The 27,856-nt window shown below is 29.7% G+C and overlaps 2 protein-coding genes, 1 long non-coding RNA gene and 2 pseudogenes across 3 annotated transcripts in view; 1 reads left to right on the forward strand and 4 right to left on the reverse strand.

Moving 5' to 3' along the window:
• Nucleotides 1-6,754, reverse strand: part of LOC111621210 — an 11,636-nt gene extending 4,882 nt beyond the window's left edge. The window contains exon 1 of the long non-coding RNA XR_002756026.1: nucleotides 6,689-6,754. This is a non-coding gene — a long non-coding RNA (uncharacterized LOC111621210). The remainder of the gene's footprint in view (nucleotides 1-6,688) is intronic.
• Nucleotides 6,755-8,357: 1,603 nt separating this feature from the next.
• LOC111621223 lies at nucleotides 8,358-8,476 on the reverse strand (annotated as a pseudogene).
• Nucleotides 8,477-8,768: 292 nt separating this feature from the next.
• Nucleotides 8,769-8,887, reverse strand: LOC111621225 (annotated as a pseudogene).
• A 6,183-nt stretch (nucleotides 8,888-15,070) lies between these two features.
• LOC111621211 (thioredoxin, mitochondrial-like) lies at nucleotides 15,071-21,411 on the reverse strand. Its single transcript, XM_023363291.1, has 3 exons — nucleotides 21,081-21,411; nucleotides 15,458-15,581; nucleotides 15,071-15,350 (listed from the first exon to the last, which is right to left on the reverse strand). The coding sequence occupies exons 1-3, from the start codon at nucleotides 21,284-21,286 to the stop codon at nucleotides 15,231-15,233; spliced, it is 450 nt and encodes a 149-aa protein (XP_023219059.1). The 5' UTR covers nucleotides 21,287-21,411; the 3' UTR covers nucleotides 15,071-15,230.
• Nucleotides 21,412-22,642: 1,231 nt separating this feature from the next.
• The window catches only part of LOC111621212, a 27,745-nt gene continuing 22,531 nt past the window's right edge, over nucleotides 22,643-27,856 (forward strand). Inside the window, exons 1-2 of the mRNA XM_023363292.1 lie at nucleotides 22,643-22,663; nucleotides 26,122-26,275. Of these exons, the coding sequence (XP_023219060.1) occupies nucleotides 26,228-26,275 (48 nt within the window). The 5' untranslated portion in view covers nucleotides 22,643-22,663; nucleotides 26,122-26,227. The remainder of the gene's footprint in view (nucleotides 22,664-26,121; nucleotides 26,276-27,856) is intronic.

Below are 27,856 nucleotides of genomic sequence, written 5' to 3' on the forward strand. Positions count from 1 at the left end.
ATAACTCGAAAAGTTACAGTCAGAAACGAAACATTCAAACGCCAATAGATTCGCCAGACAATTTTGCACTATAATGTTTTAAAAAATTATAGGTATATAAATTAGCGTTCGATCTAAATACGACAGTAATCAGATCTTATAAAAAAACCGATAAGTACGCATAATCGAATTTTAAAATTTAAGATTGCGATAACTCGAAAAGATACAGTCAGAAAAAAAAAATTCAAACGCCATTAGATTCGTCAGACAATTTTGCACTAGAATGTCTTAATAAATTATAGGTATAACTACAAGCGTTTAATCTAAATACGACAGTAATCAGATCTTATGGAAAAACCGATAAGTACGCATAATCGAATTGTAAACCTTAAGATTGCGATAACTCGTGAAGTTACAGTCAGAAACGAAAAATTCAAACGCAGATACATTCGTCAGACGATTTTGCACTAGAATGTTTTAATAAATTATAGGTATAAATACAAGCGTTTAATCTAAATACGACAGTAATCAGATCTTATGGGAAAACCGATAATTACGCATAATTGAATTGTAAACTTTAAGATAGCGATAACTCGAAAAGTTACAGTCAGAAACGAAACATTCAAACGCCAATAGATTCGCCAGACNTCCATACGTGTCTTGTTTTCATCTCTGGACAACTCTTAAATATATTTTAGAAAATAAAATAAAAGAATAGTTAAATATAGATGCATGTAGAAATTTTATATCAGGATTTTTATTATTTTATTTTAAATCAAGTAAAAAGACAATATAAAATGTGTTAATAAGAATGTAATTTGACTAACCATTCAATATTTTTAACAGTTGTGTTATAACAATTTTCCTTCTATCATAGTTTAGTGTTAAAAAATATATTGTATGCTGTTCATTACAAAAATGTTAAAATGTATCAAATATATAATTGATGTAGTCAAGACCTACTCAATCACTCTTTGTCCCAAATGTAGCAGAAAAAGTACATGCATCTAAATATTAGTTTTATTTTATCTTGACATTTTAATCATTGTCTTCTCCAGGCAATATTTTTCATAACAATGAATTCTTTGTTTATATATATATTTTCCTGCTTTTTGCCACTTTCTGTTCTGTGGACACTAAGAGATCCCTTATAGCAAGCTCAAAACAGGAGTGGTCATATGGTAAGGGATGGGACTTGACACATCCAGGATGGACTCTTTTTGGAGTTAATTGCTCAGATTTGATCACAGATCCCTGGAGAAAGATGCTGCCGCTTAACTATTTTGGCTGTCTTACTTTATAAAATTTCAGTTTTGTGATAATTATTGATGACTTCTCTTGTTTTAAGATAACGGTATCACAATACATAGAGAACTTAGCCCAAACTATATTAATAACAAAATGACAGAGCTGGATTAACTGTTGGACTAGAATTTGGTTAAGTAATTAACCAAAACACCTAACTTTATTCCAAATTATATAATATATGTTTGATTACTTAGCTGAGTTCTAGCCTGATAGTTAATCCTCTTGTTTAATATTATAATACTATGTTCTGTGCAATTTTTATAACAAAATATTTTTATTATTAAACATTTATTCTAAACTCTACTTTTTACTTATGATAGGGCTATTCTTCTTACACAATAATTCACATTCAGATTTTCAATCTGATAGTAAACTATGATGTAAGATCAGAAGTTTGAGTACAATTGGCCTTCTTTATCTGTGGATCAAAAATATTTGGTAAAATAAAATAAAATCCAGATAGTTTTAAGAAGCAAAACTCGAATTTGTTTGTACGAGGGTCATTCTAAAAGTAAAGAATGTTTGTTTTTCTAGATATTTTTATTTAACCGCAAGACGTCTGGATAAACATGACGTCCATGAAACAAAACTTATTTTACAACATATATGATACCTTAGCTATATTTCTACATAGTCGTCATACAAATTTAAACACTTGTCATAGCATATTATCAGCTTTCTATGCCTTCTACACACTCAGTTACCACCAAGTTCTTGAACCAGTCATTAATGGCCTCTTTCAGTTCGTTGTCACTCCATAGTGATTCCCGGCTAAAAAATCCTTCAATGTTGGGAAAAGATGTAATCACTCGGAGCCTAGTTCGGGCTATAAGAAGAATGTTCAAAAACTTCCCACTTAAACTGTTGAAGCAAGTTCTTTGTCAACACAGCAGCATGCGGACATGCATTATCCTGAATAAGCAAAATGCCTCTGGACAACAATCCCTGCTGTTTGTTTCAAACTGAAGCTTCCTTCATCACTTTACCATAAACCTCGGTTATCTGTCTGTAAATTTTGATAGGGTGGACTTTTTTCACATTCAAAAAGCGTATTACTCTTTGTACTTCACACTTGGTGGGATCTTTAATTTTGTCACACATTTCAAAATCACACTGTAAACAGTAAATGATCATTGTGGCTTGCTGTTAGCATCAGACTGGCGTGAAAATATGGGAAGGTCCATGACGTGGCAGTGGAGAGTGGTGGGAGAACTGCACGGCTTGTCAGATCAAAATGTTCTTTTCTTTTAGAATGACCATCGTATCTTAAATATTCTATGTATTTTCCTTTCATGTTGTTAAAAGAAAGAAAATGTTAAATTATTGCTGGCATATATCATGTTATTTGGCTTAAGATGGTTGCAGCTATACTGAGCATGTAAAGACTTTTTTCTTGTCATTATTCCTTAAATAATACAGTGTAACAACTGTTTACATTGTATTAGGTGTTTAAGTAATCTCAAAATGATTTAAAGTATATACATACATATACAAGTAAGACATCGGCCGTACACAAAGTGTTTAGCAAGCAGAAAAGAAGGTAAGGGAAAGGGGGAAGAAAGAGGGAGAAAAGATAGACAGAAGAGAAAGGTAGGATCCCTCTGAATGGCATACAGTACCCTCTATGTTTGATATTTAAAGTATATAGGAGAATGTCTGTACGTTATGGTCAAATATACTCTTGAGAAGCTGGAACACTCAATAAGCAACTCAACACCTCCTGTACTCTTTCCACTAAAAATTTAATGGGAAAAATGTTTTTGGCCTCTTTAACATGCTCGTGGCATTAGTAGATAAATGTTTAGGCAGATGCTGGGTGTTAAGCATCACGAATGACTCGTAGTCTATTTTAATACAGGACCAGCACGAGTCACCCATGCCTCATACTATTAAATTAATATATTTTATTGCACCTAATAAAATAATATCAATATATCAAGTATGATGTTTGTAGAATTATGTTATCAAAACATATGCGCCGCCCCACAGAAAATCAAGCAATTATGTCTGTCACCCTAGCTAGACATATCCATACGATAATATGCCTCGTAACTCCGTGAACATGTTAAGCGATCTGTGTCAGGTTTTCAAACTATTCTAAAATCAAATATTCTACAGAGTATTCCAGATTGAAACATTCAAATAACATAACTTTATTTTAAAAATTTTCACATAGTATTCCAAAACACTCAAATGCAACATGACACCAATTAAATTATTCTACAAACACAATGTTAAATATTCAATTTTAGAATAGTTTGAAACCTGAGGCAGGTCTCTTGGGGAGGCCAAAACATTTGTCCCATTAAAACTTTTTGCTGGAAAGAGTATGCAAGGTGTTGAGTTGCTTATATTCAAATAGTATGCCATTTTATATAATAATTCAAGCATCCTCAAATTTTGATAACTGCAGGTATCCCAGAACCAAGCCCTGTGATCCTGAGTCTATTAGTGTGAGGATGGTTGGCTAAGACAGTTAAGTAATATATAATTATTTCAATTATAAAAGAAATAGAATTCTTTTAGTAGAAGTCACATAAGATCTATTTCTAGTGCAAAACATGATAGATAATAAACATATGAGAGAAGCTACAAAAAAGAAACCGATCAAATATTTTTGGGTTATAATCATAAAACTGCTAAGAATAATTTTATATAGAAAGTAGGAATAGAATAAGAATAAATAAATAAAAAAGTACATTAACGTATTGAAATTTCAGTATTGTACAATATCTGCTACTTCAACAATATGTTTTTTTTAATCAATAAAATGAGTGTATGATACTGAATAAAGCTAAGCACACTTAAAACTAAAACTTCCGAAACAGAAATACAAGGAAATTGAAATAATAATGTAAAATTAAAAAAAAGAGATTTTCCACTTCAATAATATGATATATCAGGAAAGCACAGTACATTCAGTTTTATCAATAATACAACTAAAATTATACAGATAATTCAGAAATTAATGAGTATTTTTGCTTTTATTATTAAAGCATCTTAAGATTACATTCTGTATAAAAATCAAACAGAATCAACCAAAAGTGTTTAAGTTTAAATTATATAACTTACAAGAGGAATTGAAAATATTTAAATTAAAATTATAAAAAAAATTACACAAATAAACTCAACAGAGCATGTCTTCAAAGCAATGTTTACCAAGTTTAAGTTAAAATAAAAAATATTAGCTCGAGTAGAATAGAGCCAGTGTGCTATTTTCAAGAAAGACAAAAAATGTTATTTATAACAGAGATGATTTTAAATGAACTGCAAAAGGCATGCAATATGCTGACATTGAATGTGTCATAAATATGGAAGTGTTTGCTATGTTATTCTGAGTTTATTTGTGTAATTTTTTAAAAATAATTTTACATATCCTTGATTCCTTGCATAAGTTAAATTTAAATGTTTTTGATTGATTCTATGTTTGATCTTTATATAAAATGTAGTCAGAAAATGTGTTGAATGATAAAAGCAAAAGTAATCATTACTTTTTGGATCCTTTGTGTAATTTTAACTATATCATTGATAAGACTGTGGATATATTATGCCAAATTTAATTTTTTGTTGAGCAAGAATACTCACTCATTTATATTTATAATATACCATATAGAAGATTAATATAAAAAGAAATGAGCATTGTTACTTATCACTGTTCTATTATTGTGCATTTAATAATATGTTTTAACTTGTTTTTTTCTTATACAACCTGTATGGTTTCCATTCTGAAAGAAAAGATCAATCCAGTGCAGCATTCAAATCTGCATTAATCAATCAACAGCACTATGGATCAATCTTTTCTTCCAAAATATTCTAAATTAATTCATTTAATTATAATTATTAAATTTTTATACACAATGAAAATTTAATCACATATGTTTAGTCCAAATTATGTGGCATTTATATATTTAAAACCAAAATTAACCTGATAATAAATTTGGTTTAATTATTTGATTAGTTTTACTTTCATTTTGGTCATTACTAATATTAATATATTGGAAAGTTGACCATCAGTTTTATTCCTCATTAAGCTTGATATAAAGAAAATTACTAATAGGTTTTATATTGTGCACTCACTGATTTATCAACAGTACTGTTTCATTAATAAAACTGTGAGTGCATTGATGTGGATAGAAACAAACACATTTAAAGTAAATTTTTGAAAAAAAACATAAGCATATTGTTAGAATACTTGTATTCCTTGTAATTACTATAGCAATATTTTGGACCTTTAGCTTTTTGGGTTTACATGCAGTAGACTCTTCCATATGCAAACTAATGTGGGCAGGAATGATCTAGATAAGTTAAGTATTGTGTTAAGTTCGTTTTGTTCTCAGGTCCCTTCTGAACTGTTACATTATGCCAATGTCACATCATTATAATGTCAGTCATGGTGGATGCATTGCACACTTCTGCAAATTTCAATGCAACCCTAATAAAAAGGAAGTTAAAAAAATGTACACACTGCAATATGGAATGGTAAGATTCAGAATAATGTACAATATGCTTGGAAATTTTTGCTTGTCTTTGATCAGTCCAGATATGGAAGGTCTACTATATTTTCTTTTATCCATAGAATATTTGGCTGATAAAGTATTAAAAGATTCTCTCATAATATTCAACATAACTCAAGTTTGGTTAATAGAATTTTTCTCTTCTCATGAGGTTCTTTATCTCTTTTCTATAGATAAGAATAATTTTTACTTAAAGAAATAGGCAGACATTCTTTCTTACTAAAAGGTTTGACAATACTATTATAGTATTAACAATAAATCTACGAACATAGAGTGCTAAGTATAACTTCTATTGCTGTCATGCACATACAAGCTTCATTTTCAAATGAAATGAATTTTCTTTAATACTGACGCTTCTTTTTTTGTCTTCTATGATTTTCTTTNTAAACCTTTAGAGAAATTATTATACACTGAAGAAACTTTTCGTTTAATCACTGGCAGAATTTGCCATGAAACTATAACCTAATAAATAAAGAAAATTGTCTCTTAGGGCCTCGGGCTTCGATATTTATTCGAGACAAGTAAAAAGATTTTTACAAAGCATAGCTTAAGGTCTGTTTAAGGCTAAATCCACTGCTGTTATTTTAAACTCAGTAATATTGGCATTCAAGAACCTATCATTCATCATTATGAAATCGAATTCGTATAGATTGATGAAAATTTTAATAAACTTGTTGATATGAACCGGAATTACGAATGAATAGGTTTTACACTTTAACCTGTCAAAATTAAGTTCAAACCTATCGCGGAAACTCTTTCTCCGTCGTTATCACAAAGTTGTATATATACAAAGCAATACGAAAGTCGAAATATTTACATTTAACGAAATTTTGCGAACGAATTTCTTACTTGGATAGATAAAAACGAAATTAGAAAAAGTCACTTACCCCAAGGGTCGACAATTGCCAGAATCAAGAAAAACATTGCATTCGAAGTACTTTGCAAGAATCGCACTCTTCGCAACAAAAAGAGCACAACAATGAAATCGCAATTGTCNAGTCCAGATATGGAAGGTCTACTATATTTTCTTTTATCCATAGAATATTTGGCTGATAAAGTATTAAAAGATTCTCTCATAATATTCAACATAACTCAAGTTTGGTTAATAGAATTTTTCTCTTCTCATGAGGTTCTTTATCTCTTTTCTATAGATAAGAATAATTTTTACTTAAAGAAATAGGCAGACATTCTTTCTTACTAAAAGGTTTGACAATACTATTATAGTATTAACAATAAATCTACGAACATAGAGTGCTAAGTATAACTTCTATTGCTGTCATGCACATACAAGCTTCATTTTCAAATGAAATGAATTTTCTTTAATACTGACGCTTCTTTTTTTGTCTTCTATGATTTTCTTTAATCATAGAAGACAAAAAAAGAAGCGAATCTTATAATATATAATAAGAGAAATCTTATATTCTATTATTAAGGAACCCTTTTTTTGTCTTCTATGATTTTCTTTAATCATAGAAGACAAAAAAAGAAGTGTCAGTATTAAAGAATAAATTCATTTCATTTGAAAATGGATTTTGTATGTGCATGACAGCAATAGAAGTTATACTTAGCACTCTATGTTCGTAGATTTATTGTTAATACTATAATAGTATTGTCAAACCTTTTAGTAAGAAAGAATGTCTGCCTATTTCTTTAAGTAAAAATTATTCTTATCTATAGAAAAGAGATAAAGAACCTCATGAGAAGAGAAAAATTCTATTAACCAAACTTGAGTTATGTTGAATATTATGAGAGAATCTTTTAATACTTTATCAGCCAAATATTCTATGGATAAAAGAAAATATAGTAGACCTTCCATATCTGGACTGATCAAAGACAAGCAAAAATTTCCAAGCATATTGTACATTATTCTGAATCTTACCATTCCATATTGCAGTGTGTACATTTTTTTAACTTCCTTTTTATTAGGGTTGCATTGAAATTTGCAGAAGTGTGCAATGCATCCACCATGACTGACATTATAATGATGTGACATTGGCATAATGTAACAGTTCAGAAGGGACCTGAGAACAAAACGAACTTAACACAATACTTAACTTATCTAGATCATTCCTGCCCACATTAGTTTGCATATGGAAGAGTCTACTGCATGTAAACCCAAAAAGCTAAAGGTCCAAAATATTGCTATAGTAATTACAAGGAATACAAGTATTCTAACAATATGCTTATGTTTTTTTTCAAAAATTTACTTTAAATGTGTTTGTTTCTATCCACATCAATGCACTCACAGTTTTATTAATGAAACAGTACTGTTGATAAATCAGTGAGTGCACAATATAAAACCTATTAGTAATTTTCTTTATATCAAGCTTAATGAGGAATAAAACTGATGGTCAACTTTCCAATATATTAATATTAGTANTTGCAGAGCGTTGTGTGTCGCGCTCACGAAACTACAATGCGACGCTTCGGCATTCTACAACGACTGGCAGTTGTTTAAAATGAAACCGCGCCTGGTCGAGACGATTGCAAGAAAAAATAAGAGAACAGAACGCTCACTTCGGCATTAGATAAAACAGAAAACGGAGCAAAACAGAAGTGCAACAGCACTCGGTGTTCCCAAGTCGTCTCCGTCCGAAGTATTATCAGGGACCGACGCCGCTTCACTTCGGTGATCGGACGAGAACCGGTACTTCCAGCGTGGTATGGCCGTTGCCTGTTACCGACTGTCTTATCGCGCCTATTCGTGCGTTTCATTCCAATTGGCCATNATGTGAATTCTTCTTCCTGGAAAAAATAAGAATTCCCTGAAAATAAGACCTAGCGCATTTTTCAGAGCAAAAATTAATATAAGACACTGTCTTATTTTCGGGGAAACACGGGGTATAAGCGTTTAATCTAAATACGACAGTAATGAGATCTTATGGAAGAAACGATAGTAAGAAAAAATAAGAGAACAGAACGCTCACTTTGGCATTAGATAAAACAGAAAACGGAGCAAAACAGAAGTGGCAACAGCACCCGGTGTTCCCAAGTCGTCTTTGTCCGAAGTACTATCCGTGCTTGACGCCGCTTCACTTCGGTGATCGGACGAGAACCGGTACTTTCAGCGTGGTATGGCCATTGCCTGTTACCGACTGTCTTATCGCGCCTATTCGTGCGTTTCATTCCATTGGCCATTCGATACTTTGCAAGCGTCAAGTGGATTATAATCATAGAGCAGCTCTATCCACTGGCCCGTTGAGAGCAACGACGGTGGCGTCGTATTATATGCCTTTTCACACAACTCCAAACCTCTCCTGTAAATCCCACTTTACTGCACATCGCTCTTCGCTTTCGCCGATGACTACCCGATTTAAATTGCGTCTTGCAGTCATATCTGACTTCATAATTGCGTAGTACAGCGTAGTACTGTACTTCGCATTAGCAAGTCGATGGTAATTTACCGAAATTAACAATACACAATGTGAATAAAAATGCCAAATTTTACGTAAGATCATTTTGGGCAGTGTCGTACTGTGTGTGTTAGCTGCTTAGAGCGGAGGAAAGTATCGACTTTTTTTTATTTAGATATTTTAATTTAATAGACCAAAATTTAGTTACGTCACAGAATAAGCAATGAAAATTTCGGTGGTAGTGCAGCGACCTGTTTAAAATAGTTTTACTGGATATTAGTGGTGTATATGAACGCGAATGAATCGTACAAGGAAAAACAAAGTCAACAAGATTTCCTTTGATAAATAAGTTACTAGTTCATTCGGACGGCGAGCCGATTCCCTGGCTGTTCGGACGATAGCACTATCGTAGGCGAGATGCAAGTACAGTAGAACCTCGATTATCCGGACTAATTGGGGATGAAGGTAGTCCGGATAAGGAAAAATCCGGATAATCGAAACAAATACTTTAATTTGTCTTTTAATGATAATACAACACGTTTTCTTTTCGATGACATATCGGTAATATTAAAAATAAATACTGTATTTAAATTGTGATCAAATTTTCAAGAAACAAATGTTTTATTGAATTTGGACTACTACTGACCAGCGCTAACAGACTACCTATTGTTTAAAAGGCCCTCTGGCGGGTCAAAAATACGGATTTTATAAAATAAAACGCAGTTAAAACTGCATTTTTATGAATAAAAGTTTGACAAACTATTTATCGTTTTATGACGAGTAAAATTTTTTCGTCGCGTTCTCGGCTTCTAAGTAATGCGTAAACCTTCGAGGCGCGAGGCCCTTCGGACCGCGCGGCATAGGTGGTGGCCCACGTTGCCCATGCCTTACGCCGCAATTGGTTATAGAAATGATGTAATTTGAGTATAAATTATTTATAAATACGTATGTCAAGTTATATTTTTATTACGACGCAAAATATATTTAAGAGTTTACGACCACTGTGCCGGGTGAGACGTTGTTGAAACAAAAAATGTTATGCATTTCATCACGTACATAAACAGTGTCGTAATTCGCCAAGGGCAAATCAGCAAATTCGTAAAATTTTTGTTTATTCTGAACCATTATCCGGATAATCGAAAATCCGTATAATGGAGATCCGGATAATCGAGGTTCTACTGTATAGATTAGAATGTTTCAAATTTTTACAAGATAATATTATTATTTATTGTGAAATTTTGCCGCCCTATAAAACGTAATTTTGCCACTTCCTAAAAAGTGCCGTCTGGGGCGGGCCTCCCCCGCCGCCCCCACTACGGTACGCCACTGACCTTGGGTGATCGTAACGGAAATGTATCAAATTACGTTATAGTTATTATTATTTATTAATTTTTTATGGGAATAATTTGTTCGGGATATTGATAACACTTGTAGAAATGAACATAATAGAAAGTATCAATTTTAAAACTTCGAATTTGCTGCAGGAAGAAATAAACTGTAAATGACTAATTTTATTGTTTGAATACAGTCGTACCTCAGAATACGAAATTAATCCGTTCCGAAACTGAGATCGTATCATGAAAATGTCATAAGGTAAATGATTTTTCCCCATACGATTACATGTAAACCCAAATAATTCGTTCCAACGCGAAAAACACACTCAAAGCTAAGTAGCACATTAAAAAAATAATAACTATAGTAAGGAAAACACTGAAAAATGCGTTTTGTACTTATAAGTGTATAAATAACCATCATAGAATAATAATTGATTTTTAAAAAATGTAGTTTTATGTACATATTACCTTTGAGGATGGTAGAGGTGTAAACTGGTAGCGGAGGAGAGGAAGAAGGGAAATGATTCTAAAACTTAACTTACATAACATAATGTAACAATAACTTAAAAATAACACTAATTTTTTAACTTTTCTGTTTTATATATTTTTTAAATTTTTTATTCACTTCTTTTTGCTTTCTTTCCTTCACTTCCACCAGCACTTTCACTGGATAGAGGTCGCTTGGTAAAATATCTATCCAAAGAGGTTTGGCTTTGCATACTTTTTAAAATGTTTCTAAAATGACTTAGGCAAATGTCATTAAACTGAGCAGTAATATGGCCAGTCAGAGCCGGCCCTACCACAGGGCGAACGGAGCATCCGCTCCAGGAACTAAGTCCTAGGGGGCGTCTCAGTGGTAAAGAAAATTAAAGGGTATAAATTTGGTGCAACCAAGGGGGCGCCATAATAGGATCTCGCTTTATCCTAAAACTTGCCTCGGGCCGGCACTGCGGCCAGTGTGAACCTTTTCGGAATGTTTCTTTTCAATAAAATCAGTAACTTTCTGATAATACCTCAAGATTTCGTTTATCGAGCGAGATCCTTCCACGAGGAAGCAAACACGCGGACTAAGACCAATGAACAGAAGTGAATAAAAAATGGCGCTGCGAACTAATGTAACGTCGTATGGTGAGTTTTTGTTCGTACCGTGGAGCAAAAATATGTTCGAATTTCATGTATCCTGAAAATTTCGTATCCTGAGGTACCACTGTATTTACAATATCAATTAAATTAATTTTTTTCATACATTAGTTACAATAAGGGGGGAAAAGTTGTTTCAAAGGTTCAACACGTGTTTCAAACGATCGTCATGAGCACTTTATCAGTTTTCTGTTTTTTTTCTTTTTAGCTGCTTAATTTTGTATTCTTTTATTTGAGTATTTCGTTTGTTGAAATCTCTTTTCGGGAACGGAAAAAATGGAAAAATTTATAATCAGGATATTTATTAGTGTGTATTGTGTGTTTATCTGCGGATGAGATAAAGTTGAGAAACGAAATTTGTCATGGTGTCTTGTAAGCAGTGGCGTGCCGTCATTAGAAGCGTTGGAAGCGCCGCTTCCTTCGTATTCTCTAAAAAATAAATAAATATTAATTTTAATTATATGAAAATAATCGCACAATATTTTATTATAACCGCATTATGTATCTTATTACAAATTTCTATACTACACGTGGAAAAAAAATTGCTATTGTATATTAGAATATTAGTGGCGGAGTGGAATCTCCTGTATTTTCAGATTACGAAAAGCCAGATTTGCGCATGCGCTTTACAGAGCACCAACCTCACCCGGTTTAGCCGGTGGAAGCCTACGACCTTGGGTGAAAGCTGCACACATATAAAGATTCCAATTCTATCAAGGACCGGTTCTGGGCTGTTAGCCGCCTGCCCACTAGATATTTCGATTACGTGAATAACGAGTAGATTTATAACTTAACCCAACCGATAAGAATTTACTGGTATGTTTTTACGATAGTTCTGTATAGTTGACAGGAGTTTAAAAAATCCATTAAAATATTTGATATATTTATTCCGCTCTCCGATTTTATATTACTCACGGATTTCGATGTTAAACCAGTGATATTACGATTTCGTACATCCCATCTTTAAGGGGATGTAGAAAAAAACGTGTACAATTCTTGTATAATGTTAAAAAATTAACCGTTACTTCGACAGCGTCATTTACAACTAAATTTAATGAATGAGAGAGATGCACCAGGTACAGAAAAGGCTCTAGAATTTATTTTCCTTAAATTTACGATTTATGTATCCGTTGTCGTAAAAATTTGTCTTTCCACTTTTTTCCCGAGACTACAAATATTCGAGTACAAAGTAACTGGTTTCGACTTATTTCTACTTAAGAAGTAGTTAAATAATTAAGCGATTAGGGAATTGGGGACGTAAACAAAACCCTGATGAAAGAGCCGGAATTTTACTTAAACAAAAGCCTAACCGGACCAATATCTAGCCGAGTACAGTGGGACTGATTTCTTCGTAATATTAGATGTAATAAAGACAGAAATTTTTCCAGTTCAATGAAAGTGAGTAAAAGTTGTAAATTTTGGAAATTTCCGTGGACACCTGGTCTTAAAACGAATTACAGTAGTTAGAAAACAAATGACTTTTAAGTTTAACAAATTTAGATTTTTACAGCTATGATGAGAAACGTTTAAAATTTACAACAACCCTGTCGCGTCCTTTGAGATATACTAGTGATGAGACAAAAGAGACATTAACCGGTATCGGCACCCTCGGGATTTGGCAAGCATGCACCGCACCGCACACCTACCAAGACCGTCTCTGATTCCATCCACGAGCCACTGGTAGGGAGCAATTTTAACTAGGTGGATTGTTTTAATATTTAAAAAGTAAAGACTATTTTATGTTATTTTTATGTACGTTTCTTCACAAAACTATATTTATAATTTTCTTTAAAAGTATATTCATACAATTGAATATTTTGTACCAGGTATGTATAATTGTATATCATCACACATTTTATTTTAACAAGTAAGTTTTTATAATTTTATTTTTAATTTTAGCCCTTATATTATAGCTAGCAATTTAGAATGTAATTGTGATATCGAAAATTTATTTCAAAAAGTTTTGGCTCGAGACCATATAATGAAAAAGAAAAAATTTGTTCGACATTTTCATGATAAAATTTATGAAGATATAAAATGGCTTTGTGGATGCATAAAAATGCAAAATTTGTTTTGTTGGCCTTGCCTACTATTTTCAAATAAAATTAGTGTGTAGAATGAGATTGGCTTTGACGATTTAAATAATTTGAGTAAAGCTGGCAAAAGACACGAAAATCCTAAATCTCGCATCGATTCTTTCGTAAAATTGAAGCAATTTGGAAATCAAAATAGAATAGAATTTAACATTAGTACACAATATAAAATATATATTGAAAATTATAACAAGATAGTTACGGCTAATAGATATATTTTAATTAGTAGATGTTATCGAAGCGAGAATTGGCATTTAGAGGGCGTATAGAATGTATTAAATCTAATATAAGAGAGTTAATTATATTAAACTTGCTTATTTATTAAGTGCGTTAGATAATCTATTAATTAAAAATACATTTAGAGAAGTCTACGGTTTTTACTGGCTTATCGAACAAACGAATACGAATGGACCCTAGACCATTGCTGATTGCCCCTGTAAGTCGGCTTCTTATAGAAACACATCTTCCCTATCATCAAATGTCACCGCACGCCACTGCTTGTAAGTGGCATTGATACTTTTTTTTTAAACTCTATCCTGTTGGCACTAAGAGGATCTCTTTTAGCAAGGCCAATATGGGTTTGGTATGGCCCTTGACGCAGCCCGGTGGTGAGGAATGTGGCCCATCACATCCATATGGACCACTCCCTGCAAAATTCCTGGGGATTTATTGACCGTTCGGATTCAAACCCAGGTCCTCCAGAGCTGTAGGCTTCCACCTTGACCATCCCACCTAAGGGTTGATACTATGGTATTATGGTAAAATTACATTGAGTTGGAGCTATAGCATGGTCATATCCTTCAATGATGTTTGAATTATAGGAAATTTTATGCATTATTGGCATTTACAATTCTTTTAGAAACTCATCTTTTCTTTTGAAATGACTTTTTTGATTTTGATAGAAATTTACATAAAATTGTTTTCAGTAATATCACATAATATGCGGTGCCACAGTTTTAATTTCGTTGTAATGTTTTAAATGTTTGTTAAACAAATATTTTTATGGAGAAAATTACACAACTCTTTACTGGAGTTTTTTGAACATTTAAAACAAACAAGCTTTCTTTCAGTGGTGTTTGGTTTTGAAATGGAACATCCAAATCTGTTTACTACTCATATCATGTTCATGTGATTATAAGTAGTAAATCATTTGTTTCATTTTATAATTTTCATTAAAAAATTGTTGTTCAAAAATTATAACACTTTTATACACCTTACATTTAGGTGTATAAAACTGTAAATGTCAAGTGTATAAAATCTTTTCAAATTCTAAAAGCATAAGGTGATAAAATTTGAATGAGTAAACTATATCATCTATTCTTTACAAAGAAATTAACATATAAAATTAATAAGATGTAAGTTCAATTTACAGAACATGTGAAATTTATTTTGAAAAATACTACAATAAAAATTTCATTAAAAATACATTTTATTCTATTATAAATTTGAAATAATTTATTAACCACCAGTTTTAAACTGCAATTTTATTTCATATACTTCTGCTGTTGTTTAAGCTGGACCAATTAATTTGTCAACAAAACTATTAATTTTGTCATCTTCCAATACACCAACAAATTTATCTATAACTTTGCCATTCTTTATTCCAAATACAGAAGGAACAGCACTAACCTGAAAAATTAATCGAAGTGTGATAAATAACAGACAATGAAATTTTGAGTTATAGATTTAATAATTGCATTTGTAGAATCTCAAACAAATATTTTAAAATTACATACCCCATATTCTATTGCCAGATCACTATTATCATCAATGTCTACTTTTGCCAAATGCACTTTATCATTTTTTGTTGCAATTATGCCTTCTAGTCTTGGTCCCAAAGTTTTGCAAGGGCCACACCATCTGAAAAAAATAAGAATTTTAAGTTTTAACATGTAATCGTTATTCTTTTGCATTGTAACATCATATTTTAGAATCAGATCATATAAATCATAATCACTCTGTGTGAACTAGCCTGAAAAATGTAACAAAATATAAAGTAATAAAAATAATTATAATTTAAAATGGTATAATTTATTGTTTTTCACTGTCAATGTTAACAATAATTTTGCTGATTATAAAATGTTTTCTTCAGTTTATTATTTTAATATATTTTGCAGTGTTAATCTTATAAAACTTGGAAATATAAGCTGTTACCTGCAACTTCACCTGCAGGGATTTTGCAAGCAAACCCCATTTATATTCAGTATTTCAACAATCATAGTAATTGTTATATAACACCTACTGCTGAGAATCAAATGAACTGTTTTTAATTTGATCAATTTTCTGGAATGTTTACAATCGTTCTATAATCGAATCAATATGCAATGACAAATTCAAATTTAAAACAGTTCGAACATTTGATTGAAAAATCAAAATATATAAAAATATTTATAACAATATCTGAAATGTTATCAATTTAATACATCTAAGTACTCAATGAAGACTAAATATAGTTGAAAACAAAAAACTTGCATCTAAAATAGTACAGTAGAAGCTTTTCTTCAAGTTAAACCTTAATGCTCTCCCTCGTGGGGAAATTTCAAAAAATCCCTTCTTAGTATGCATTCTCATAGTATACCCTACTAAAACGCAGTTAAAAAACAAAAAATTGCATCTAAAATAGTACAATAAAAGCCATTCTTAGTGTGCGTTTTTATGACGTACCCTAACTGTGTACCAAATTTCACCACTTCAGGTTCATTGGTTTGCTCTGGGTGGTGATGAATCAATCAGTAAGTCATGACAAGTAATTTTATATATGTAGATAATAAAGTTTGTTAAAGAATATTCTGGCAAAATGCATTTCACATCCTTCTTTATTAATTTTCAAATTTAACATTCAAATTGGATAGTCTGAAAAAAGTTTTTTTTAAATATTAAAGAACGTAAATGCAATAAAAATTTTAAAATAAAATTGAATATACACTTAGGTGTAGCTACCCAATAACAACTAAGGCTACATCTAAACAAAGATATTTGAATAAAAAAATTAAAAACAATTGTAATTTTGACTAACTAGTTTTAGAAAATCAAATTAAAGAATCAAATATTCAAATTTAGGACTTGTAGCATAAGTTTATTACATGAAAGATTAAGAAAAGATTTTTAACATTTGTTCATTCAATTAGTTTAAATATTTTAATTTAACATTTAAAAGAATATTGAATAAAAGGACTACTAGTACTACCACCAATACTACATACAATAAAATCTGTAAAACTAAATACTTCTTTGTAACTTGATAAATAGAAAATAATCAACCACAGTACTTGCTTTATTGAAGCATTTGTAACAATAACTAAAAAAAATTAAAATAATACAAACTGATACTAGTTCTGTTGAAAATTAAGCTGTACAAATGAAACAATAATTATTTAAAATAGCATATAAATAAATAAAATAAAAACAGTTATTTAAAATAGCCCTGGCTATGCTAAAAGATTATTAAGAAATGAAAAGTTAATTTGTAAAAATGACATTTATTAACCAGTTCAGAGACATAGTAGTATACTTTTAAAATGTATTAGGATGATGATAAAGTATTAAATTTGGTAAATTTTTTTTTTAATNTTTATTATAGAAATGTGCAAGATTACCTTTCTGAACAATATTGCTGATAAATCTAATTTCCCCACTTTTATTAAAACAGAGTAAATCATTTAATTATTTTACACTTAAAAGTATAAACAAAATATAAAATTGCAACATTTAACAAAGAAAATAATCCGTTAATCATCCATCGTTTGCTCCAGTTGACAGTCCACAATTTCACAAGTATAGAAACAACCTTTCTTTTGAGGCTATTGCCTCCACAATAAAATGCAAATATGGTAAATAAAAATGTTCTCTGATGCTATTGCCACTTTTCACATAAAATACATGACATCCACAAGCAAGATAGCAACTGAAACTGCCACCATTGGGATTCCACATTTGAAGGCAAATATCTAACACCAGGTCACACATTGAACTTTTCTTTATTCTTTACTGATAAATATCATTATGATAGCATAAAAAAATAACTAGCAGAGGTATTATTTATTGGATATAATGCATTATATAATATATTTCTAAATTAGACTTGGTATATTGTTCAACAGTATATAGACATTGCACACACAACCAATATCCAGCAAGTAGAAACTACAAGAAAGCAAATGTTTCCATCTGTGTTTAATGGGATAATGCTTGATGATACCCATTAAACACATTAAAACATTTGCTTTCTTGCAGTTTCTTCCTGCTGGATACTGGTTATATGCAGTGTCTATTAATTAATGTATACCCAATTTTGAGTATTTGAATTCAATAGTATATTTTACCTTGCTTATTAATATCTACAACAAATTGTACTGACAGCAAGTCAGATGCATTGGCCATTCCACAGCATAAACCACAAGATCATTTAACATGATCAAAAACATTAATGTTTGCTAGTAAAATTATTTTCCTGCAAAGTCAACATGTAATACTACAATTTGTGTGTATCTTAATCCAGTTTGCTAATCATTCATTAAATCAAAATGTGTATGTTTATAAAAGTATATTTTCACAGAGTATTTACTTACGTTACAACTCAATAAAAAAATTTGACTTTGGATAAAATAATTTGGATTGAATTATAAGAAGAGCTTCCTTGACAAATACAGTATGTTGTTTATATGACAAAATGATCTATGAGAATGTTCTATCCATATAAAGATTCTACATAATTATTTTTCATAACATTTTGATTTTATGTAAAATAAAATTAGGAAATTATCATTTATAAAAATATTGCTTAAATTATTATATATACACAAAAGGTAGACTTAACATATATATATATATATATATAAAATCTACAATAAACTTATATATTCTCTCTGACTTCTCTGTTAAATATGACGACTCACAAAAGTATTCACACAGCTTTATTCTATCAATATAAGCACTTATTTTCTATGAAATCATCAAAATATTAATTTAGATTTATATGAAAAGCCTAGATTATTACACACTTTCATAACCAGAAATTATATAAACACAGTTTATTTTCTATTAAATAAAAAAATGTTTCTTAGTAACTGCACTCACTAAAGTATTCCTACACTACATATTTTTTCAATAGAATGACAAATTAAATTGATTAGTGTACTCAAAGTTTAATATCTAGGAGGATAACTATTACATTTAATAATGGTCTGATATTGTTTTGTCTTGAAAAAAAATGTTTTTAATAATTTTCATTGGAATATTTTTCAATTCCATTCTTAAAAATATCTTTAATTACTTCTTTACTAGAAATATACTGATTTCAAATTCAGCTTTTCAAATTAGTCCATAAATATGTATCAGATTAAGATCTCTGTGATTGGGGTAGCTGTAGAAAGACAATATAGAGCAATCATATTCTAGTTTCCCAAACAATATGCTTTTGGGTCAGTCATACCAAAAAACAAACTTTCTATCAATAATACTTTTATATACATATATCCTATCTATATCTTAGCACTCAAATTATTTTTCATGCTATCTATATATAATCTCCAACTATCATTGAATTCAATATCTAAATTTCCAATACAAGATGCAGACGTCCATCACCAAATTAAAATTGATCCTCATCATATTTAACTGTAGGTCATAAAAGCTTTATTTCAATATCACTTCTGGACTTTCTCAGCATCTTTTCTAATCCCTAGTCAAAGATGTTAAATCTACATTCATCACTTAAAAAAAAATTTGATCTCAAAAAATTTACAATTGTTTTGTGTTGATTTGGAAAGTTTATTATTTTCATTTACTGGAAAAATTAGTATTTTTTTCTAAATATAATCTCTGACTTATTTCTGAATTGACTTGTTTTTCAAATTAATTTCAAACATCAATACATATTTACATAATAGATAAATTATGATAAATCTTAACATCTTTAAGGATTGCTCATTTTTCTCAATCAAAGCCTTGGTGGTCTGTCACTGCACTGTAAATTATGTAAAGTTTTGGATTTTTTTGAACCTTATGATAAACTGAATATTGGTAAAGCATCTTCCAATTAGTTCAGAAAGTTTTTTAAATATTTTAGCTTCTTTAATTAGCTTTAAAATGGAATTTTTCTACAAATATAAAACATCTGAGTGTCTTATAGTTGTATTAAAATCAAATACAGCCCATCTAATCTGGCAATCATTTGGTTGGAATTTTTTTATCATTACTTTTGATCCTTTTTCTACATAGACATTTCAAAAATGTTGACAAGAAACTAACTAGAGCCTAATATCCTGCACTACTTATCCACTTTCACCAGTTACAACACTTTATCATGTAATAATTTCCATTTATTATAGAAATGTGCAAGATTACCTTTCTGAACAATATTGCTGATAAATCTAATTTCCCCACTTTTATTAAAACAGAGTAAATCATTTAATTATTTTACACTTAAAAGTATAAACAAAATATAAAATTGCAACATTTAACAAAGAAAATAATCCGTTAATCATCCATCGTTTGCTCCAGTTGACAGTCCACAATTTCACAAGTATAGAAACAACCTTTCTTTTGAGGCTATTGCCTCCACAATAAAATGCAAATATGGTAAATAAAAATGTTCTCTGATGCTATTGCCACTTTTCACATAAAATACATGACATCCACAAGCAAGATAGCAACTGAAACTGCCACCATTGGGATTCCACATTTGAAGGCAAATATCTAACACCAGGTCACACATTGAACTTTTCTTTATTCTTTACTAATAAATATTGTTATTATGTCTGACTTCCATGCTGGGCATGTCTTTTGCTCCTGTGGGCATGCTCTACAGCTTTGTTAGAGTCCCAGCAGTGTCACTCACATCTGCAATCATATCTTACATTATACCTCATTGTAAACAGAGATATTTTTATTGGGCTCAATTTGAAAAACTGGTAAACCTATAAACTCCCACTGTCATCCATTTGTCCATCTTCCCTTAATCTCAAGAACAGAGTTAGATAGATGAAAGACAAAACTAGGTATGGAAACCTTAGGGGCAGGAGGCCCGAGTAACTATATAAGAACTTCTGATGCAAACCAGAAGTCACGTTATTTCAATTCAAAAATTTTCCCCTTTAAGATATTAGATAGATGACAAGCATGACTATCCTAACAGGAAAAGTATGATGTACAGGAGCAAAACATTACTAATTTGAGGTGGAGAGCATATATTTTAAATGAAATAAATTTAAAATATGACTAAAAATTGCAGTCCGGCATTGTGACGATATCACAATAAATAATTGCTCGTTCATATTATAACGTCTCTTAATTAAAATTATATTAGATTGAAATAACAATATATTTAATTATATTAAAATTAATTTAAAATAAACCCACGTGGCTTGGAAATCCACTATAACGGGTATTTCACTTTTAAGTACTTTTTCTTTAAAGTCATTTTCGTCTTGAACTGTAAAACAGTCTTTTAAAGTTGCTGACAAAACAAAGTTTCTGCTCGGAAGCAAATTCTGCCTAATTTTAACTAAACTGTTACATGTCAATAAACGATAAACTATGGGATAAAAATTACGGTTAACCTGCATTATTACTGTCTACTTATCACTTCTTTTATGCAAATGCATAATAATTCACTCTCGATGCAGACTTATCTTTTACGAACGTAAACACGAGTATCTAGTAACCTTCTTACGCTTCTGATTTAAGTGTTGCCAGATCAACCTCTATTTATCTGGCAACACTTATCCAACGGCAACAACCTTTAATTAAAAGTTACTTGATAAATTATAGGCCTTCAAGATGAGAGAGTCAATTATATTTAATTTTCCAATTTATGTAACTTTCTATTAAATAAATCAACATATAGTACTTATAAGATACTGTACGTTAATAAAAAAGTAAGTTAAACCGCCATTAACACTGCTAGCAGTGTTAATGGCGGTTTAACTTACTTTTTTAACTAGCGGTTTAACTTACTTTTTTATTAACTGTATCTTAACACTGCTAGAAGTGTTAATGTTTAACTTACATGTTTTTATGTTTAATTAGTTGTAAAAAAGATGAGGAAAGACTGTAAGTCCAAAATGCATACTTTTAAAAATAAATTGATAAATTGAGACTGGTCTTGGGTCTGATGACGGTATAATAAGTCTAGAAATAAAGATGCTATTATAGAGATCACTCATTTTAAATTAGACAAGAAGCGTATTATAGTAGGATACGTTAATTAATTAAATCATTTAAATTTTACTTTAATAATTATGTTCTTTTTGTCGAAAATTTCTGAAATTTATCAGGGAGATTTGTGTATTAGGGGGATTGGTGCTATTAAATTTTGGTGCTTAACCCTTAACTGGTATCGTAAATTTTTCAAACGTAACTGGTTTCATGGGGGCTGCGCGGCCCCCAAGCAAAATTTGCCTTTAGAGAGCAAGTTTAACAATGTGACAGTTCAAAAGGGCATAAATGCTAAATGAAACCCTTCTTTAGTATAATCAACTTTTATTTATTTATATAATTTTCTTTACTTAATTATTACAAGAGATCACAAAATTGTTACAAATTTTGGTGTATGCTTATTTTAACAATACAAAAATTTACCATATTGTAAGTTTATACCAAAGATATTTTTTTTTCTTATTCTTAAGAAACTAATCTTATAAAAAAGTATCTTTTATAGCCTCTAACTATCATTTGTTAAAAAACCACAGGTAATATAATCACTTGTATTTTTAAGACTCAGGAACATTTTAACGCGATTACNCCCTTTTTTATTTTTTTTTAACTACATCCATTTTTTAAACTAATATACGCTTTAAGTTTTTATTTTTGAATGAAATTATTATATAATGTAATTATGTAATTTTAATATCAGAATTTAAAAGTAATTAATATTAAAATTAAACTCTTGTTTTTTTTGTCACTAGGGGGAAAATGTCGGCGAAGGAAGAGTTGTTTTCGAGGTATTGTCGGCTGCTTGATTTATTAGAAAGTTGCATATTTTTCAACAGAAGTTTTATAATAGTTTATTTTAACTTAGATTTCACGGAATATGTTATTTCAATATCGTTAAATTTGCCGAAAGGTAGTTTTTAAACTTTACACGCTATTCAATATGTTCTGCCATTAACTTCAACTTAAATATATTATTTCTATACAATTTCTATAATTTCCTTACGTTATTTATTTTGAATGTTTATTCATATAGTAGAATGTAGCAAAAAATACTTGATTTAATTAAAAATAATCGAATATTTTGATTTGCACGCAGTAAAATTGGGTATATGTTACAAGAGTAAATAAATATTCATTAGTTTCTATGTTATTTTTCTTCCCTGCCATGTTGCATACAAATAACAGTGAATTCAGTGAAATAACAGAGAATTACAATCTCAGTTTGGTTTAATGTTTATGCAGTAAGAGCTTTAAGCTTGTCAACTGATAAAGTGGCTTTAATACAGCTGAGTAAACAAACAGGCGACAGTTTGTTTCCGACGAAATGGACTGTTTTGTACCCGGTTGCATTAAAGCCGCTTTATTGGGAAACACTTCCTTTGTCGCTTATTGTGGATTAGAATTTGATTGCCGAACGTGTTTTTGTTGTTTAAAACTTTGACAGCTTGATGACTATATTGTAATGGCATACGTTTATGTGTTAAGAGCTTTGAAATCTCTTGAAATGATTGATGTTCCCGAATGCTGATGCAGTTTCCCAGATAATTAGATTCTAAGTAAATTTTTATTTATATACCATAAAAATATTAACATTTATTCATATTATTAAAATATATAACATATTATGTTCCTATCTATGATCCTTGATGAATGATGATAATTTCTGCTGATAGAAAATTTAGTCATTTTATCTAATAAAATGATAACCATGTCACTGAATGTCAGTAATCCATTACTGGAGATTGCATGTTCTGCAGAAAAATATTAACCAGAAGCCTATTTCCTATTATTTTATACGAGAAAACATATGCAATGTCAACCCAAAACACCCAATATCAAAAAAGTAACTAAAACATGTTTGTAACTTTTATACAATGCTTGTATAAAAGTTAGTCATATTAGGATAGACTGCTTAATAACTTACTGATCACTAAACACTTAATATAGCTGTTAACAGTTTTTAGTATAATCTGCATGTTATATCACATTATAGTTATGATAAGGCAGAGAAAATAGTATACATTAAGAAAGAGCAATGTTTTAAAAAATGGAGAACAAGAAATTTCAATAAAAATAGAATAAATTGCAACTCTAATAATGTCTCTGACATTATTCATGACGACAATCAATTCTTTAATTTAAATGTAAATTGGAGAATTGATTGCTCTATTAGTGATGTTATGAAAGTATGTTTAGACTTTCTGCTGTAGATGTTGATATATGATACCCTTTTCAGCATCAGTTTTATTTAAGATTTATAATCCATTTCTTGATGCTCAAGGTACTTTTCTAAACTTCTACACACATTAACATTCTAATTAGTTATATTTGGATTGTAACTTAAGACATTTTTTGCATATTGTGTTGTTAAAGATATTAGATTGCATTTTTGAGATATCTGTATTAAGTTTCCTTGTAAGAACATCAGCAAAAAGCATTGTGTTGAGAAATGTGTGTTCTATGAAGAGGTATAATAAACTCAATAATTAAAACAACACAAGTAAAACATGATCTAGAAATAACAATGTGGGTACGACTCCAAACACCACTTTTAAGTTGTTCTGATTGTCTGGTTGAACAAAACATGCTATGAACAAATCACTATTTGATTGAATTTTTAATTTATACATCTATTTTTAATGGTATAAAATGCATTTTAAGTGAAAATATATATTTTGTGTGTAAATTACTTAGTAGTAGACTTTACAGTGATTAATTCATATTTGATTATTTTGTGATAAAACATGCTTTGAATGTTTATGCCAGATATATATACATACACTGGTCAAAACAATTAGGAGAGTATGTCACTTTGGCAGAAATGTGCAAGCCAGTGCAATAAATGAAAATATGGCAGCAGTTCAGCTCAATTACTGTATCTTACATAACAATAACATCTGACATTCAGAATTGTTTGTTGTAAATGATTCTCTATGCAACTTATATTGCTTTCCTATTTGTTTTGACCACTATATATACTGTAGTAATAATAAATAAAATATATACATATTAAATAAAATCAACTAAAAATTGTCTTTAGTATATAAGATGCAGAATGAAAAATTGATTGTATTATTCTTTCTGATGAATTCTCTCTAATTTACATTTTAACTATGTCTATCAAACAGTTTGGTTAGAAAAATTTTAAATTACGTCAAAAATATCTCACTTCTTCAATATAATTGATAGAAGTTACATGATGATGCAAACCAGGTATAAATTAATATATTCAGGATCATAAATATCTCTCTAGAATATTTTTAGATTTATTATCATAACATGAAATGTTATGTATGAATTTTTTCAAAAAGGATTCTGTAAAAATTTCTGCAGAAAAGTTTTGATAGAGAAAATCTGAATGCATTATTTCTCTCTAATGTCAGCAAAAGATCATTATGACGTAATGATCTCTTCACTTTACAAGTTAATGATGCATTAGTTTAAGAAATTGTGTAATAAGCATTTTCAATTGTCTAAAATTAGATCCTTGATGGGTCAGTAGTATATTCATGAAATGCCATAAGCTTATGCCATACAGTATTTTGAAGGGACAGATTTTGTGACAAAGTTAGTACAATATACGTGAGATGACCTATAAAAATATATAATAATTCATAATTCCCCCATTTAGAGTTGTAAAGACTTAAAAGTGAACAGTTATTAATAGCATTGATCAATAATTTTATTATCAACTTGAATCACCACTTTATAACTTCTATTTCCATAAAAAAAATTATCATAGTTTTTCATATTACATAAACAAATATTTAAGTTTTGCATTAACCATTTATATATTTAACATATTGGATATTTTTATTTCTTTATACATCTTTAACTATATGATACTACAGGCAACTTTCATATAAAATATACATTATAATTTCATGCATGTTTTTTATGTAGTTTAGAAGCTATATAGTATCTTAAATTTTGATGTTTAGTATGGATGTTGCATTAATTTTAAAAATCTTTACAAGTTTCTTTATAAGTTTAAACATATTAAAAATACATTTATAATAATTAATGAAATTTTTAATTCTTAATAAACTAAAAATTTTAACGTATTGTGTTTTTTATTAAATATTAGAAATATTGCTGTAATATGAATTAATTTATTTTGATATTTAAATGCATAATGTTTCTAAGTTTAATTGTTTATTTTTGATAAATTTAGGTTTTCTGTAAAATATAATTGAACTATGGCTACACTTAATATCTTAATTAAGAAAGCATCAAATATTCTTAGAATCAGTGGCCAAGAATCTTCAATAAAATCTTGTAATCTTCACGGAGAAGTTATTTATTGTAAAAATAATGTCTGCGTCCATCCACCTACTCCCTTGCGCACGGAAATGGATCATCATCCAGGATATCTTTGTATTAAAGCACAACATGATGATGTGAGTTATTCATAATAATAGTTAGATAACATTAACAGAGTATATCTTTTTACTTTGAATGACAATTAATATTTGTAACTCTGAACTTTGGTTTTCTTGGACATCTTGTTTTTGATTTAAACTTAATTTTTATCTGTAGTCATAAATTTAAATTTTCATTTATTGATTAAAACTGTTAACTTGATTCCATTATTAGTTAATATAAAAAAAATTATAGATTAGTTAACTTGAGTTAAATTTATTGTTGACTAGAAAATATTTTTTTAAAAATATAAAATTTATAAAAATAGACTTTGTATAGGACAAGTAAATTTTTATAAAGTTTTATTTTGTATTCTAAATTTTATACAAAAATTATAAATGTTTAAAACAAGTTTAAAGTCATTTGTTCAAGAAATTGTAGTTTGTTAGATGATGGATCTAGTTATTTTTGATACATTAAAATAGGAGATATAGCTTTTCATAGTTAGAAATCATACACAGTTGAATTCAGTTATAACAAATGAGTTCACAGTTGGAAGCAAATCTTTATTTTGCTTTCGGTTAAGACACATTTTCATGTAAATATTTAGTCATAAGGAGTTTACTACTTGGATATATCAGTAGTAAGCAAATTTTTGTCCTGTGTAGTACATAAAGGAATGGAAAAAAAATCATTATCACTGGATGAACTATCTATTGATATATCAAAACTATAATAAAAGTGTTTTATGATCTTATTTATGAATTACTTTTATATTTATCCTTTGCTTTTCAGTCTTTTTTCACAATAATTATGTCATCTAACAAAACAAAGTATTCTCGATTCATGATAAAAGTTGAAATTGTTCAAAAATTCAAGTACAGATTAGAAAATGTGGTAATATGCAGAAAATTTAACTTGTCTTCAATGGTATCAACATCATGATATAATATGAATGTCCATTAAATGCACTGTAGAATAACATCCTGGCTACTAAAAAGTTAGAAAATGTATTATTAAAGTGTTGACAAAGCATTAATACAACTGTTTCAAATGAGTTCAAAGTGTTAGATGTCCAATTTATGGATCAATATTAAAAGTTAGCAAAGGAGTTTGAATATTAAGATTTTGTTTTCAGCAATGGATAGCATAATTGTTTTTTAAACAGACACAGTATGCTGTATGGCAAAATATTGTATTAGGAAGTCATTTTTTTTTTTTTTTGAAGAAAAGAGGAATTACAATATTTTGAATCACAGTAAATAAGTCATTCATAACACAAGATGCTTTTGAGACAGTTGATTGAATCAAAAGCATTGTCAATAAACAACAAATCATTGATGACAAACTCATGTAACAGACATTTTTCCTAGTAGTATCAGTATCAATATTTTGCTATTTTATATATATATATATACATACATACATATACACACATACTCGCTCACTCACTCACTCAGTTCGCGCCCCACTGCTCCAGCTCCAGAAACACACTTGTCTGGATCGATTCTAATGTTAGTTTGGAAGCCATGGTCAGCTGGTTCGAGATGGATATTTAATCCACTTGGCGCTTCTTAGATTATAATTTTTTAAAAATTCATAGCGAAAAAAATCTATAT

Source organism: Centruroides sculpturatus, unplaced genomic scaffold (assembly GCF_000671375.1).
Source record: "Centruroides sculpturatus isolate CEXI.00-Female unplaced genomic scaffold, Cexi_2.0 scaffold211, whole genome shotgun sequence".
Taxonomy (NCBI): domain Eukaryota; kingdom Metazoa; phylum Arthropoda; class Arachnida; order Scorpiones; family Buthidae; genus Centruroides; species Centruroides sculpturatus.

Excerpts from the sequence above, each read along its gene's own strand:
- LOC111621211 (XM_023363291.1), bottom strand. The coding sequence starts at position 21,286 with ATGCAGGTTAACCGTAATTTTTATCCCATAGTTTATCGTTTATTGACA. Across the intron at positions 15,582-21,080 it reads ATAGTGGATTTCCAAGCCAC|ATGGTGTGGCCCTTGCAAAA; the intron begins GTGGGTTTATTT and ends TATTTTTTTCAG. Across the intron at positions 15,351-15,457 it reads ATCTGGCAATAGAATATGGG|GTTAGTGCTGTTCCTTCTGT; the intron begins GTATGTAATTTT and ends TTAATTTTTCAG.